The 17,861-nt window shown below is 34.9% G+C and overlaps 1 protein-coding gene across 7 annotated transcripts in view; it reads right to left on the bottom strand.

Annotated features, from left to right (window-relative positions):
* The window catches only part of TASOR (transcription activation suppressor), a 51,445-nt gene that overhangs the window by 17,816 nt on the left and 15,768 nt on the right, over nt 1–17,861 (bottom strand). For all 7 annotated transcript variants that reach the window (XM_027584657.2, XM_027584660.2, XM_027584655.2 and 4 more), the window contains exons 8-14: nt 17,011–17,042; nt 16,152–16,257; nt 15,243–15,346; nt 15,061–15,164; nt 3,387–3,459; nt 3,229–3,300; nt 1,591–2,292 (exon numbers count right to left, since the gene is read on the bottom strand). In XM_027584657.2, coding sequence (XP_027440458.1) covers nt 1,591–2,292; nt 3,229–3,300; nt 3,387–3,459; nt 15,061–15,164; nt 15,243–15,346; nt 16,152–16,257; nt 17,011–17,042 — 1,193 coding nt within the window. The remainder of the gene's footprint in view (nt 1–1,590; nt 2,293–3,228; nt 3,301–3,386; nt 3,460–15,060; nt 15,165–15,242; nt 15,347–16,151; nt 16,258–17,010; nt 17,043–17,861) is intronic.

Below are 17,861 nucleotides of genomic sequence, written 5' to 3' on the forward strand. Positions count from 1 at the left end.
GTCACAACTAAGTTATGAATTAAACATGGATTAACGAACTATATAACTTTAGCTTCTATAGATTTTCTCATCTGTAAATTAAGGATAATAAGGATAATAATGTCTACCACTCATGAACTAACTGAGTCCCTATATGTAAAGCACCTGGCACATGGTAAGCACTTAATTCTCAAGACACCAGGTCAACAGTGTAAGACAGTGCAGATCAGTAAATGTCAATAGGTACAGCATGGCGTAAGCTAAAGGAAATAGAAACCATCAAGTAGAACAGCCATAAATCTAGGGAGGGATCTGAACTGCAAAGATATGCGGCTTGAGAGAAATGAAAGATGCTTCAGGAAGAAAGAGGAGTGTAAAGGGCTGACTATGACATATTCTGAGGAGAGAGATGAACCCTAATCAAGGAATATGTGAAAAAAGAATGGGAAACATGGTTACCCAGGTGGGACATGGCCAATCTATAAAAAACTTTTGAAAAGACGAATACGAAGCTGAGACTGAAAGAACATGAGATTGAAATGGTTGACAGATGCCAGGAAAGCCACCCAAGAGGTTAAGAACAAGATGAAAATGTTGGAAAGAAAAAGAGAACACAGGTCAAGTAAAGAAAAACACTTGAAAGTTACTGAAGACAACAGCATTGTCAAACAGAACTTTCTGCAATGATGGAAATGTTCTCTATCTGTGCTATTTCAATACAGTGGTATGGTTTATGAAATGTTCCAAGTATAATACGTGAAATGAATTATTTTTTAATTTAAACTTAAATAACACGTGGCCACTGGCTACCATATGTGCAGAAAGAGAGGAAGTAAAGGAGAGCAGATAAGTGAAAAGTAACTGAGGATACAAGCACTGATTGCTAAGAGAACAGTAAAAAAACACTGATTTAACCTAGTCAGTTCTGAGACACACTGAATTTGAACATATACAAGTAAAACAGCTTAGTGAGAAACAGGGATGGAATACTGTTATCTGCTATAAACAAAAACAGCAGCAGCACAAAATTCAAAAGTCCATGAACTCAAAGAAGACATTTCATGCTTATTTTAGCAGTGTTAAGATATTAAAAATCTAGATGAAAAAATGTTTTAGAATACTTGCAATATTGAAACACACACTTAAAAGAAGGGTCTCCCATTTCTGTCTTTAACTGTCAACTAAAACAAAGAAAAATAGAAAAAAAAGCCAAACATATTACTGGACTGACTCCTGGGGTAGAAAAATATGTGGATGCATCTAAGAGATCGAATTTTAAAGCTCAGAAGGTTCCTTACACTAAGCAATATGCTAAAAGAACCCAATATTCAATGTACTTTCCCAATAATAAAGTTAATAGGATATAAAAGGACAAGAACTCCAATTAACAGGATAACAGCCAAGCATACTTCATTTTCCTCATATTAGCCTAAGCTACACAATTCAGAAATCTGATGTACTTTCTTTACTAAAAACAGGGGACAGGCTGGATTACTAACTTGCAGACCCCTGTAACTTGCAGACCCCTGTACTAGGGGAAAGGACAGAACTACTTTACTATATTTTTGGTTGTTATTTTTACACTGTGTAAAAGCAACCTGGTATTTTTACCTTCATACAGATGGCAATTTTCAGATAAATTACTGGTTTTGGCGAGCTTTCTCATATTTTCAGGTAGATCCTCAAGCTTCCTCTTCAAGACAGTTTTGCTTCTCATATCTTCTGTGTCTGAGTCCCCACCCACATTTTTTTTCCTACACTGAATTAAATTAATCAATTCTTTGACTCTATCCTTATCATAATCCAAAGAGTGAGAGGACTTCTGCTTTCTAGGTATAATAGTTTCACCCCTTGAGTTATTTCGTTTTCCAAATTTCACTTTTGTACCATTCATTTCTTCTTCTTGGCCTTCATAATCTGAGAGTGGACTGAACTGTTGAAGTTTCCTATTTTCTTCAAAAAGCTCTTTTAATTTACAAATTGGTAACTGATACATTTCAGGCCGAAAAATATAGGCATGCAAACAATTATCAATATGGGATTTATTTTTTGGAGCTGAGTATAGGAATTTTTTATCATCTAATCGTGAATCGTATGGAAACATGATAAACTCTCGTTTACCTGAACCAAAACCTCGCTTAAAAAATTCATTTACATACTTTTCAACAACAGAATGAAAATTTATAGTATTTATATTTTTGAATTCCTTTCGACACTGAATCAAAGCAAACTGTAAAAACTGAGTTATTTTTAATACATCTGTCATGCTCTCATGTCTCTTCTGTGGTGCTGCATTAGTTGAACCTTTTTGTGCTGTAAACAAACAAAAAAACAAACCATGTTAGCAATTAAGAATCAAACACAGATCTACATTTTGTCAAAGAAATGCAACAACATTCATACATTAATGGTAAACCAAACCAGGAGTATGTACACCCTGATACATATATGTAATATAGAAATAAATGAAGAATACTGCTTCTAAAAACAGGACAATAAGAAACTAAAACAAAATTGTAGGAGATGTTCTTAAAGGGAAAAACACCCACTCATTGAAGATCTTCATTTCTTATTGTCCCTAGGCATTCAACTGGTGGCAAGCAAAATGTAAGGAGAAATAAAGAAGCAAGGCAAAATCTGAGGCTCCTAGCAAGAGAATCCTGCAATTGATAGCAATGTCACTCCTTCCTGCTATACTGTAGTAAGTTTAACTTTACATTAATGTTCTATCCCCATAGCAGATATCTAAACACCAAGTGGCTACAATTGAAAATGCATTCTTAATCTAACAATGAAACCCATCAGTGTGAATTTTACCTTAATATAGCACTGAAACATGTTCTTAGAAACAGTGAATAGCAAATTTTCTCTACCAGTGTGAAAAATTTTTTAATTTTAAATGGCCTAAATTTAACCTAGCACATGATCCTTTTATTGTTGCTAAAATTTGAATGCAAAAATGAACTCAGCTAAAAAATTCTAATAATGTAAAACCCTAGAAAACAAAGGCACTACGGTACTTTAATAATTACAATCAATGTTTATTTAGCGAAAACAATGGTAACATCCAAAAATTTTCCACTAAAAAATAATCAGGTCATATATAATTTGTTTTATTTTGCTAATACCTCTTAATACCCCCAGTATTTCCCAAAATATGATATAAGAAACAAAATGTTTACTGAGTTATCTGGAAAATTTCAATGAAATGTAAGTATCAGTGACTTGATAGATATTCAAAGAACTTACAAGTAACTATGCCTCTAGGTTCTTGAAAAAGAAATAAAGCATGTAGCACTCGAGACTTGGCAGTCTGATGTTCTAAAAAAACAGAAGCCAAACTGATTAGCAATATGTTCTAACAAAAAAATTTAAAAAGAATTGTAAAAATTAAAGAGATCACCTACCATATGGAGAAACCATTTGACAAGGAGAGAGAAGAAAAAGGTAGCCGCGGTCTCCCAAAGGTTTAACAAGAACCTGCATTTTTGGGAAGAGGGAAGAATTTGAATCCGCTTCATTATTACTCATCATAAGGCAGGCACATAGCAGTTTCTAATAATTATAAAGAAAACAAGTTATTGACAGTCTTTCTTTAGGAAAAATATTGTTACCAAATTAAAAACTCTACCAACTCTGATTAACAGATTTCCAATCAAACAAAAATTCCCTAGTTTTCATACAAGTAAAAACAAGAAAATATTACTGAATAAATTTCCCTAATTAACTGTGAAACCAACTTGATTTTTCCTTGACACTAAAATACAAGGACCAAATTAAAGACTTCAAATATCTTCCTCAACAATTCAAAAGACATGTTATTAATTGCCAAGGCAGTGTGCTAGATGTTGGGGGGTATAAAACAAGTATAGCACAAACATTACCTTTCGTGAGTTCAAGCTAATCTCAAATGAAATGTGTTGCTATAATCTAGTTCTTCACCTAGTTAATGAACACCTTTCAACCTAAGGCAATTTGCCTTGCCAGAAATAACTTCAAAGACAAGCAACACAAGAGCCTTGATCATGAGAAATTTATAACTGGGTGGAGAGAGTAACACAAGAAATATCAATAATTATTCAAGACAGAAAAGTTCTCAAAAAGATACACAAAACAACAGGAAGAGAAAAAATATAGTTTATAGTTGGAAAAGATACTGAGTGTACTTCAGGTGGATTTTGAAGAATGGAAACACTGCCAACAGGTGGATTTTGAAGGATGGGAACACTGCCAAGAGCCTAAGACTATGGGAAGGACATTTCAATAGAGTCAACATCATGAGCAAAGGCAGAGTTATAACTGATGAATGGTTTGCAGGCATTAGAGTACTTCTGACTAGCAAAAGGGTGATGACAGACTAGGACAAACATACAAGTCTAGAAGGAAAGATTGTGGGCTCGATTGTAAAAAGACAAGAATGCCAGGTTAGCCAGGAATGCCCTTAAAAGAGTATATGCCCTTGACAAAAACAGACACACAGATCAATGGAACAGAATAGAGAGCCCAGAAATGGACCCTCAACTCTATGGTCAACTCATCTTTGACAAAGCAGAAAAGAATGTCCAATGGAAAAAAGACAGTCTCTTCAACAAATGGTGTTGGGAAAATTGGACAGCTACATGCAGAAGAATGAAACTGGACCATTTCCTTACACCACACACAAGAATAGACTCAAAATGGATGAAAGACCTAAATGTGAGACAGAAATCCATCAAAATCCTTGAGAACACAGGCAGCAACCTCTCTGACCTCAGCTGCAGCAACTTCTTCCTAGAAACATCGCCAAAGGCAAAGGGAAGCAAGGGCAAAAATGAACTACTGGGACTATATCAAGATAAAAAGCTTTTGCACCGCAAAGGAAACAGTCAACAAAACCAAAAGACAACTGACAGAATGGGAGAAGATAACTGCAAATGACATATCAGACAAAGGACTAGTATCCAAAATCTATAAAGAACTTAATCAAACTCAACACCCAAAGAACAAATAATCCAATCAAGAAATGGGCAGAAGACATGAACAGACATTTCTGCAAAGAAGACATCCAAATGGCCAAGAGACACTGAAAAAGTGCTCAACATCACTTGGCATCAGGGAAATCCAAATCAAAACCTCAATGAGATATACCACCTCACACCAGTCAGAATGGCTAAAATTAACAAGTCAGGAAACGACAGAAGTTGGTGAGGATGTGGAGAAAGGGGAACCCTCCTACACTGCTGGTGGGAATGCAAGCTGGTGTAGCCACTCTGGAAAACAGTATGGAGGTTCCTCAAAAAGTTGAAAATAGAGCTACCCTACGACTCAGCAATTACACTACTGGGTATTTACCCCAAAGATACAAATGTAGTGATCTGAAGGGGCACGTGCACTCTGGTGTTTATAGTAGCAATGTCCACAATAGCCAAACTATGGCAAGTGGCTAGATGTCCATCAACAGATGAATGGATAAAGAAGACGTGGTATATATATACAATGGAATATTATGCAGCCATCAAAAAAAAAAAAAAACCGAAATCTTGCCATTTGCAATGACATGGCCAGAACTAGAGGGTATTATGCTAAGCGAAATAAGTCAATAAGAGAAAGGTTAAGTATCATATGATCTCAGTGATATGAGGAATTTGAGAAACAAGACAGAGGATCACAGGGGAAGGGAGGGAAAAATAAAACAAGATGAAACCAGAGAGGGAGACAAACCATAAGAGACTCCTAATCTCAGGAAACAAACTGAGGGTTGCGGAGTGGAGAGGGGTGGGAGGGATGGGGTAGCTGGGTGATGGACAATGGGGAGGGTAGGTACTATGGTGAGCGCTGTGAATTGTGTAAGACTGATGAATCACAGACCTGAAACAAATAGTACATTATATGTTAATTAAAAAAATTTTTAAAAAAAGTATATACCCTTTTGAACTGAAGTTCAAAAAACAACAACAAAAAAACCTCAACAGCGCTGTGCAGGAGGGGGAAAGAAAACAGTGTAATGCAAAGAAAGTTCATGAGCTACTACAATCGTTCACAGTATGTTTTTGATTAAAGAAAGGGGAAATAAAGGAAGATCTAAGTATGACAGGTGAACACAAAAGGTTATCTGGGCTCTGAAAGGAAGTATGTGCTACCTAAGTTCCTATTAAACAATTCCAATAAACAAAGTCTGTGTAAGAACCCATCATTTAATGGACAAAAAGTGACTGCTATCAACTTACATTTAATAAAAACACTGAACAGCCAGAAGATGGACAATGTACATCCAAAATTCTTGTTTCAAACTTAAATACTTATGTCCAAAACATTTTTTATGTATTTATTTTGAGAGAGAGCGTGCACAGGGGTGCGGGGGCAGTGGGGGCAGAGGACAGAAAGAATCTCAAGCAGACTCCCTATTGAGCACAGAGCCTGACCCGGGGCTGGATCTCACAACCCTGAGACCATGACCTGATCAAGAGTCAGACGCTTAACCTACTGAGCCACCTGCGTACCCCCAAAACATTTTACATGTTTTTTACCATTTTACATTTACTTTTAACATTTACTTTTAACATTTTACCCAACTCTTGGTTTGTCAGAACATGAAGCTGGTAAGCATGAGTAAGATTTTTATGTTTTGTGGTCATTAAGGAAAAAATGATTAATGTTTCACCCACTCTAATACCAGGTTTTTAAAAATTCCATTGACTCAGTGTCATAAAGACCCTTGTCTTCTAAGGAGGCTCAACATCCTCAGAGACCCATGGCCCACAGGGAATCCACAAACAGAAACAACACTCCGGCAGACAGAGTCCCTAACAGTAGTATCTTTGCCTTTAGCTCCCAGAAACACTTTAAATGCTGTAGGGGAAAGAAACACCTATGAACTCCGTGCTTCTGCTGCCTCTATCACACCTTACTGTTTTCTTCCCCTCAGAAAACAGTATTAACCCCGTCTGCCAATTTTTATTATTTGATTCTACTATTTTGACTTTTCGGATAAACATTACAGGTCACATGGAACAAAAACAAAAATGTTGGGGGACCTGGCTGGCTCAGTTGGTAGAGTGTGTGACTCTTGATCTTGGGGTTGTGAGTTCAAGCCCCATGTTGGATATGGAGATTACTTAAAAATAAAATCTTTCCAGGGCACCTGGGTGGCTCAGCTGGTTAAGAGTCTGGCTCTTGGTTTTGGCTCAGGTCATGATCTCAGGGTCCTGGGATCCAGTTCCCTGTCAGGCTTCATGTTCCGCAGTGAGTCTGCTTGAGATTCTCTCTCCTCTCCCTCTGCCCCTCCACCCTGCTCACATTCTCTCTCTAAAATAAATAAAAATAAAATCTTTCCCCTGAAACTAATACTACACTGTAAGTTAACTAACTTGAATTTACATAAAAACTAAAAGAATAATAAAGTCTTAAAAAAAATGTTTTAAAAATATAAAACAGCAAGCTCACAACCTAGGAGGAAATAAACTACCCAAAGTGAGATTTAGCAGAAACAATAGATTCCAATACCCAAAGACTTCAAATGAGAATTATAGATGTAACATATAAAACAACAGGCTATGAGCGGCTTAAAGAAATAATTGGTAGAACTGAAGACATGTTCACACAAAAACTGGTACACAAATGTTCATAGGGGCTTATTTATAACAGTCAAAGAATGGAAACAATTGATGGACAAAATGCGGTATTATCCATACAAGGAAATACTGTTCAGCCATGAAAAGGAATGAAGTACTGATACATGCTACAACATGGGATGAACCTTAAAAGTATTATGCTAAGAGGGATGCCTGCGTGACTCAGTCAGCTGAGCGACTGACTCCTGGTTTCAGCTGAGGTCATGATCGCATGGTTCATGAGATCGAGCCCCAAGTAGGGCCCTCCATGCTTAGCAGGGAGTCTACTTGAAGATTCTCTCTGTCCCTACCCCCTTAATAAATCTTAAAAAAAAAAAAAAAATTATTATGCTAAGTGAAAGAAGCCAGGCACATATTGCATGTTTCCACTTATATAAAATGTCTAGAAAAATCCATAAAGAAAGAAGTAGATTCATAGTTACTAGGGACTGGAGGAGAACAAATGCGGAGCATATGCTTAATGGGGATGAGGTTTCTCTCTGGGGTGATCAAAATGTTCTGAAAACAGATAGTGGGGGTGGTTACACAACACTGTGGAATCTACTAAAAATCACTGAAAAAGTGTACACTAAAAAAATGGCTAAAGCAGTGAAGCTTATTTCGATAAAAAAATACCAAGGAATATGAGAATATAAGCTCCACCTCCTGTAACAGTGCCTGGCACACAATTAGGTACTCAGTAAGTATTTCTGAAAAACAATAAGAATCTGTCTTAAAAAAAAAAAACAGGCAGATCAAGAATCAAATATTAACTTTTAGAAATCAAAAATATGTGAAATTAGAAACTCATTGAATGAATTAAATAGCAAAATTAGACACAGCTAAAGACAAAATTGTCAACTAGAAGACAGCTATGATGAAATTAATCAGAATGCAGCACACAGAGAAACAAGTGGATATAAAACACAAAAGGTCACAGACATCAAGTACAAAATGAAAAGACCTGACATATGATAGTTCTAGTAACCTAGACAGTATAAACAGAATGAAGGAGAAATATAAACAGATAATAACTGTAACTGTATTACAGAAATGAGTATGTAAATCAAGATATGAAAGAATATACACCAAGCTGGATAAATAAGAAATCTACACCTCGGGGCGCCTGGGTGGCTCAGTCGTTAAGCGTCTGCCTTTGGCTCAGGTCATGATCCTAGAGTCCGGAGACCGAACCCCATATTGGGCTCCCTGCTCAGCAGGAAGCCTGCTTCTCCCTCTCCCGCTCCCCCTGCTTGTGTCCCCTCTCTCTGTCAAATAAATAAATAAAATCTTAAAAAAAAAATCTACACCTAGATATGTAATTGCAAAACACCAAAGATGAAGATTAAAAAAGCAACCAGAAAAAAGACAACCTACAAAGAAATAATAATTAGACTAAGAACTGACGTCTCAACAAAAATAGAAACCAGAATATAGTGTAATACAAAGTGCTAAGAGAAAATAGCTGTCAACCCAGAGGATCTAACAATTAAGGAACACACTTTTTTGTGTTTTTTTTTTTTTTTTTTGCATATCTACCAAGGGTGCATGTTCAAAGATTGACAACAAAGTCAGTTTTAGATCAAGTATCAATAAATTTCCAATCGCCACCTGTTCTGATTATAACAGAATTAAATTAGAAAAAAACAAAAAAAAAGTACTGTAATATATTAGGAAATTTAAAAACAATCCTCTACACCATGTGTCAAAGTAGAAATCACAATGGAAACTAAAAAACACAACTGAAGGATAATGAAAATCCTACATATTAAAAGTTGTGGGGGAATGCAACTAAAGCAGTGGTTGGAATTCAAAATTCATTGATCATTTTTCCAACTTCCAAAGGCAGAAATAACAAAATGAACCCTCCAAAGGTAAAAGTTAATAAAACAGTTAAAATTAGTAAAAGAGTAAAAAGAAGATATAACAGAAGGTTAAAACCATAATTTGATTCTTAAGACTAATAAAATAAACCTCTGGTGAAAGTGATTAAACAGGGAAAGCAAAATGAAAAATTATCATGTAATTATGATCATAGCAGCTATTGATAAGAAACTATATGACTATCGCAATAAACACAAAAACACAGAAGAAATGGACAAATTCTTAAAAACCAAACAAAACCATATGTCCAAACTTAACCAAGAAAAAATAGAAAACCTGAAAAGTTCAACTATTAAATCAAATCAGTACTTTAAAGTCATCCATAAATAGAAGACACAGTTTTGCAGTTAAGTGCTAGCCAACATCCAAAGAACAGATTTTAATCATATATACATTCATCTTGCAAAATGAGGAATACTACCTAATTCAATTCTGAGAAACTAGTAGAACGTTGATATAAAAACTAGACAAGGACAATATGAGAAAGAAAGACTGCAGGTCAATGTCACTCATCATCACAGATACAAAATTCCTAAACAAAACATTCACAAACCAAACCATGCATTTCAAAAAGAAAAAAAGCGGAGTTGGGTTTTTTTTTAAAGTAGGCTCCATGCTGGTGGGGCTCAAACTCGTGACCATGTGATCAAGACCTGAGCTGAGATCAAGAATCAGACACAACCGAGCCACCCAGGTGCCACTGGAGTTGGTGTTCTTAACCAGCAACACAAATACAGTTTAATATGAGAAAAGATAAAATAGAATTCATCTTATAAGTCTATAGGATAAATTCTACATGTGATGGTTTATTTTATGTGTCAACTTGACCAGGCTACAGGGTGTCCAAATATTTGGTCAAACTTTATTCTGGCTATTTCTGAGAGTATTTCTGGATGAGTGCAACATATGAGCTCTCCTGAATCTCCAGCTTGCTGACTGCAAATCTTGGAACTTTTTAGCCTCAATAATTGTGTGAGCCAATTCTTTATAATAAATCTTTCTATATATGTACATCCTACTAGTTCTGTTCCTCTGGAGAACCCTAATGCACCAATATACCATATTACCATCTTCATAAATGCCCCCCCAAAGCATTCAATAAATTCAAAACCCATCATGGTTAAAAAAAATGAGGAAAATTTTTAAACTGATAAATAGGTTTGTGAAAAACCTACTGCAAACTTCCTACCTAGTGGTTAATGTTAGACATGTTCCTTTGGAAAATCAAAAAGATAAGAAAATGTCTACAACTACCACTTTTATTCAACATTGTACTAGAGATCCTAGTTACACAGTAATACAAGAAAGAGAAATAAAAAGCTTAAGGACTAGAGAGGAGAAAAACAAAACAATGTTGCTCCCAGATAAGTCTATACAGCAATCCCAAATAATGTATAAAAGAAAAATTATTCAAATTTCATATACTGATCTAACATAAAATATATAAATATCAATTACATTTTTATATACACAACAAACAGAAAATGTACTGAAATGGAAAATATTGTTTATAATGGCATCAAAAAGAGTAAGATGCCTGGGGATAAACTGAACAAAAACTAAGCAAGATGTATATCCAGAAAATTATAAAACCCTATTAAAAGAATACCCTAAAGGAGTAAAGAGATAATCTTGTTCATGGATAAGACAGTATCACAAAAGACCTCCATTCTCTCAAATCTGATCTATAGATTTAATAAAACTCCAATTAAGAAATCCCAATAGGGTTTTTTGGGGGGAGAAGAGGGGGTTGGGAGGGGGAAACTTAAAAGCTGATTCTAAATTTTTTTTTAAAAAAGCAAAGCTGAAACTTAAATTTTTGAAAAAAGCTAAATCTCAAATAGCAAAACACTCCTTAAAAGAATGAGAAAAGTGGGGCAGTTGGCCCTACCTCCTATCAAGGCTTCTTAGTGGAGAAAGGCGGGACTATTCAATAAATGGTTCAGAACAACTTGTTATTCATATTGGGAAAAAGTGAAGTTGGATTCCTACATTATATCACACAAAACAAACAAACAAACAAAAAAACCACACAGGCAAAATCATAACACATTCACAAGAAAACCTAGGGCAATACCTGTAAGATCTAGGGATAAGGAAAGATTTATTAAAGTCACAAACAGTGCTTAACATTCAGGCAGATAAACTTAATTAACATTAAGAACATCTGTTCTTCAAAAAAACACCATGAATAAAGTAAAAAGGCAAGCAGATTATGAAAAAAAATTCTAGCACACATACCTCAGTTATTAGTACCCAAAATATATATAAAATTCCTCCAATTAGTAAGAAAACAAGCCACTCAAAGGAAAAATAGGCAAGTGAACACTAAAAGAAATAAATTTATAAAAGGATGATCAACTCATATTTCAGGAAAATACAGGCTAAAATCACAGTACAAAATAATTTATAACTACCAGATTGGCAAGATTTTGCCAGTCTGACTGTACCAGTGACTGTGTGAATTAAGGAGAACTTGCTGGTAGTAGGGGATATAAATTGGTACACTTAAAACAGTATCGCATTATCTTGTAAAGCCAATCATGTGTTTATGTTATGATTCAATAATTCTACTTATAGATAATAAATCTAATATACTAGATACATACCCCAAAGAAATATATAGAATATATACATATATATATATACACACACACATATAGAATGTTCACATCAGAAATAACATTCAAATTTAGGGACATCCATCATTTTCCTTTATATTAAGTTAGTTTTAAGAATTATTAACTTATCCTCTACCAAAAGACAGCTCAATATAATTTTACTTATATTATAAATCTGTGAGAAAATAAAATTTTCCAGAGTGTATAAACTCTGCCTATAAGTTCTGCATACAATTTGACTCTCCCACCCACAGACATGTATGTATACAATGAAATTCTACAAAACCATTAAAAATGCAGTTTCAAGTTCTGAATATAAAATAAAATAAAGGTTTCTCAGTGCTCCTCCACCAAAACTAGCCTTCTGATACACAGAAAAGTAAATATAAAGATAGGGAATGTTTGCTTTCATTTCCCCCAGAAATATTTTACTTCTCACATATTTTCAGAATTAGATCTGTAGCCAATTACCTAAGTAACTGCTCTGATTGAAAAGGATAATTAAATTTCCCTTATCTCCCTGAGAGTGCCGAGTGAGTACACAAGAGGGCCAAGAGGTTACAGCACAGATTAGTTCCTATATTGAAATATTTATATTTCAAGGATGAATGAGTCCCAGAAACTTGGGAGATGTCCCAGAGGGCTTAGTGCCTCCTGAAGAGATTTTATTTATTTACTACAGGGTTGGAGTTAATATTCATTACTATTTTCAAGGAGAACTTTCCAGGAGGGGAGGGAGATAGTGGCCTCCTTCCTTTAATAAGTAAAGAAAAACCATTTTTCCTCATCCCTTGCCTGTGGAATGTCCAGCTACTTGCATAGGATAACTGACCTGTCTTTCTTTGGGATGCCCTAAGGTTAAAGACTAGGGCAAAGGAAGGCTAATATATTTATTACTGTGAGGTATTCATTAAATCTCTGATCCATACCGTATGTTGTGTACATACTCAAGATGAAATTATTGAGAACCCAACAGTCCTCAATGCATCTTCCATCATCATTAGAACTATGACGAAAGTAGCTATAGTTAGAATAATTCCCAATGAGATTTGTAGGAAAAGGTATAGTTACACAAAATACCTAGGGTCCATTAGACTCAGATAGTGTATCCTTCTGGAATGCTCATGCCCTCTAAGATACAGAATCTTACTTTATTTCTTAATTCTGGGAAAATCCAGTCCTCCAAGAACCTAATATAATATTTGCTCAGGTGAATAAAATACCAGTATCTTCCTATCCTGATTCTCACTACTAGAAATGGAACAGATATAATTTTCTGATAAACTCCTCATTGTCAAGACTCAATACTCATTTTCTGAAATGCAAGAACCAAACAGATTTGGATAACCCAGTATCTCACCATATCCAAACCTACTCTCTAAACTTTCACTTTCTGAACTCTGGAATAAATAGATTTTGATTAGGAGGAATAGTTGTATTTCAGAAGAAAACAAGAAATGTAAATATAAAAGTATATTCATATGTAGTGAATGTGCATGTGTGTGTATGTGTGTGTGTTCTAAGATGCCTAGCCCAAAGATTTCTAGCTGGTTAGTCAAAAAGTTACTGTTAGGGGCGCCTGGGTGGCTCAGTTGGTTAAGCATCTGCCTTCAGCTCAGCTCACGATCCCAGGGTCCTTGGATCGAGCCCCACACCAGGCTCCCTGCTCAGCAAAGAGCCTGTTTCGCCCTCTGCCCCCCACTTGTGCTCTCTCTCTCTCCTTCAGATAAATCAATAAAATCTAAAAAAAAAAAAGTTATTGTTAGGTATCCACCAATTCCTAAGTGTATAAACTCTGCCTGTAAGTTCTGCATACAATTTGACTCTCCCACCCATAAACATGTATGTATACAATGAAATTCTACAAAGCCATTAAAAATGCAGTTTCAAGTTCTGAAAATCATTGATACTAACCTCCACTTGACTACCTGGAAATTGAGGCTCAACAAAGTGAGGAGTAAAAGGAAGTCAACTGCTGAAAAACTTGTATTGCACATGGCATACCTGTGCAAAATACTTCTTCCCCTCTCCACTGAAATGTTCCATCAACATTTAAACATGAGCCCCTCTCCTCCGTAACTACCTCCTCCCTTTCAGCTAAACTACACATAATAGCATGTATTCATTTTCTGTTCATTCCTGAACCCATCACAACTGATGCCTGACCTAATCCCTCTATCCAAACTCAATAAAATCAGTATCTATTGTTGGATACATCTAGTAAATATCTCTTAAATCAGCCTCTTATATCATCATTCTTACCCTTCTCCTCCACTGACTACCACCCTCTAATGTAATGCTAGTTTTCTGCCTCATCTCCCCTTTTCAATTCATTCTCTACAGAGTACCCAAATAAATTTCCAAAACACAGATGTGATCATGTCTCACATACAATCAAAATCTCATGCTAATCCCTTTAAAACCCAATTGCTCTTAGGATTACATCCAAACTTCCAAACATGTGAACGCTGCCTACATAACACTGAAGGACACAGCCCCCTACACACTTTTCTAGCCTCATGTCCTACCACTTTCTCTCAACTACTCTAGTATTGTTGCTTTATTTCTTTTCAACCTCACCAAGCATCTTGCTCTTTATGAATCTTCAAATATGGCAGTCTCTACTGGAACAAACCATATCTATTTGAGGAACTCCATTTATCACTGTAATCCAGAAGAATAGTCTCCTTATCTCATTTTTTACTGAAGTATAAACTCTGCATAAGAAAATGGTATTCAATAAATATTTGTTGTCACAATCACAAAATACAATAAAGATACTTCATGGGGAAGACTGGCTTGCAGAAGGTCTACCGTCATGGCTAAAATAAAAAGACCACAGTAAAACTGTTCACTAAATAGTTGCAACAAAGAGACTTTATGGTACTTTCAGAAGCAAAAATGAAATAAGCTGAAACAATATGATCACTTATTCAAATACTTATTTCTAAGGGAGAATGAGGAACATTTTAAAACCTTTCACTCACAAGTTTTTCTTTCTCTAGTTTTTGTAGTAAACTCTCCATGTTACTTCCAATTCTTGTTTTTTCTACAACTTCATAAAGGCTGCAATACATTCCATTCTTCAAAACTGACATAAGAAAAAATACACTGTAAATATTAAATCAAATCTGCTTTTTATATATTTTAATAAAATTAAATTACTTACCTTCACTTGGACCTAAGTAAGTTTCCTTATAAAACAGCGCTGGAGGGATTTTCTGTTTCAGATGATCAATACTCATAACTGTTTCAACATCTAACTTTTCAGGACTGAAAGAAAATTGAAAAGACATGTTTGCCTTACCTATATGTTTAACTCTAGTAATGTTATTTCCTCCCCTCCGCTGCCCACACGAGGATCTTGGTGGAAAGCAGAGCACACTTATTAATATCATAGTTGACTCTAAAGAGGATTTGATATGGGAAGTCCAGATATATACAGAAGTAGAAAAAAAGACTGCCAATATCACCAACCTTCCATCTTTAAGCAAGAAGCTAATCCTATACACCAATTTTACTAAACCAAAAAGGATAAAAGGCTGTCCTTTTATTAAAAGTTCAAGTATGAACTGTTAAAGTAATCTTCAAACATCTATGAAGGCCCATAATATTTACTGGGGTGGTAGCAAAAGACCATTCTAGACCTTTCTATTCCAATATATGCTGCACAGGACTGAAAAGAGTCTATAAATTTTAACTCCACTCACCACATCAAATTCATTTCCAACAAAGAACTGATAACTTCTAAGTCTATCATGTTCAAATTGCTAAATGAAAAATATATCTAATTAGGATAAAACTCTGAAAAATCACTTTTTTAAAATTTAAAATCACTTAGAAAAAGTTTTATGCCATAAATGTGCATGACTATTTAGCCCACTCTCAAACCAAGACAGAAAAGTAGAGGGCTCATTTTGCCAACTAAGTCTCCCAAGTTATCAATTTTTTTAAACAAATCAACATTTATATTCTTTTGGACCAAAGTAAAATTTAAATATAAGAATCAAAAGCAAAAGAAGGAACTGAATAGTTAGCAACCATTAACTGCTATTTTCTTATAATATAACGTACTTACAGCTTGATAGGCAAAAAAGCACGAGTGGCTGACCTCAGAGAAATATAACACAAAAGCTTTCCTTTATTTAAAAGCTGTCCTTTCCACAAGGTGTAGTTAAATTTATCTAAATAAAAAGAATAACAACACAATTCAGCCACTGGCAGCCCAGAAGCAAATACATGCTTACTAGATAGAAATAAGGGAAACATATCTAGAAACAATGTTTAAGTAGAAGACCAGCAACAACAACAAAAAACAAAATGAACAAAAAACACCCATGACATTTCTATTTACAAGAGAGTTCAAATATTAGGATTTTTGTTTCAGTATCTTTTCTCTTGCAGGGTTATTCCAGCTGCAAAAAATAACAAATTTATTTGTCTAAATGTCTTTATATCAGAAAGTTAAAGAGCAAAGACAATATATTTACTGCCCTCTTACTTCCCCCAAAAGAGACTATATTAAATCCAGTTAACTACATGAATTCCTAATAGCATCTCACACCCTCTACTCACTCTTTTCATTGTGGAGAAACTTGATGACAGAAAATGTCAGTACTGCTTTTAATCTTCTCTAGGTCTTATAAATCCTAAACCTCTGATAAATACAGTATTTTAAAAAGCTGAGTTGTGAAGTTTATTTTTTTATATTTATCCAAGTGCTAATCCTTTGGTCTATTCACAGTATTAGCTTCCAAGAGAGACCTTATACTTGAACAACCAAATGCTGAAGCTACATCATAACATGGCCTCACCTCCTTTATCAGACTTTGCAGATTTTTGTTCATTATAAAAATAAAGCAAAACACTAATTTTTTACTGTATGTGCTTAGTTTTTCAATTTATAAAACCAAAGGAAAGAAATAAAAGAATCTTACCTGTGTTTCTATCTGCATTGAAACTGTTAGATCTATAAATAAATTCAAAAACAAAAAAAGAAAAACATTACTGACTGATAACAAGAAAGTTAACATTCAGGACCTTGACATAAGTGCTATTTTTAATGGTGTAATATACAAGAAAATTAAGTCCTTCATCCAAGTAGGAAGAACATATTAACTACTTATTATAACATTTAATAGATCCAAGTCTACATGAAGCAAACAGTTATTTGGCTCAAATTACCATATCTGTACAAATTTATGGGAGCTATTTTTCCCAAAAAGTCATCAGGAGTTAAGAGTCCATTAAAGTCTCTGTGAATTACTTTAATAGGTGATGAGATATGAAGAAATAGCCTCAATATATATTTAAACCTATTTATTAAATATTAAATGTTTAATATTAAATATTAAACCTATTCAATAAATATTTACCAAGCTTCTATTATTTACCAGGCACAGTTCTAGGTAACAGGATTACTAGGATGAACAAAGGCTCTGCCTTCACAGAGTTTACAATCTCATGAAGAGGACAAACAACAATCAAAAATTAAGTATATAGTTTACCAGATGATGATGGTTTTAAGTGCTATGGAGAAATAGACAAAGCAACTAAGGGTATGGGGTTAAAAATAAAAATCATGGAAGACCTTGCTGATAAGGTCACTTTTTTTTTTAAGATTTTTATTTATTTGACAGAGAGAGAGACGGCAAGAGAGGGAACAAAGCAAAGCAGGGGGAGTTGGAGAGAGAGAAGCAGGCTTCCCGCTGCGCAAGGAGCCAGATGCAGGACTTGATCCCAGGACCCCGGGATCATGACCCGAGCTGAAGGCAGACGCTCAAACATC

The sequence above is a fragment of the Zalophus californianus genome, chromosome 1 (genome assembly GCF_009762305.2).
Source record: "Zalophus californianus isolate mZalCal1 chromosome 1, mZalCal1.pri.v2, whole genome shotgun sequence".
In the NCBI taxonomy this organism is placed as follows: domain Eukaryota; kingdom Metazoa; phylum Chordata; class Mammalia; order Carnivora; family Otariidae; genus Zalophus; species Zalophus californianus.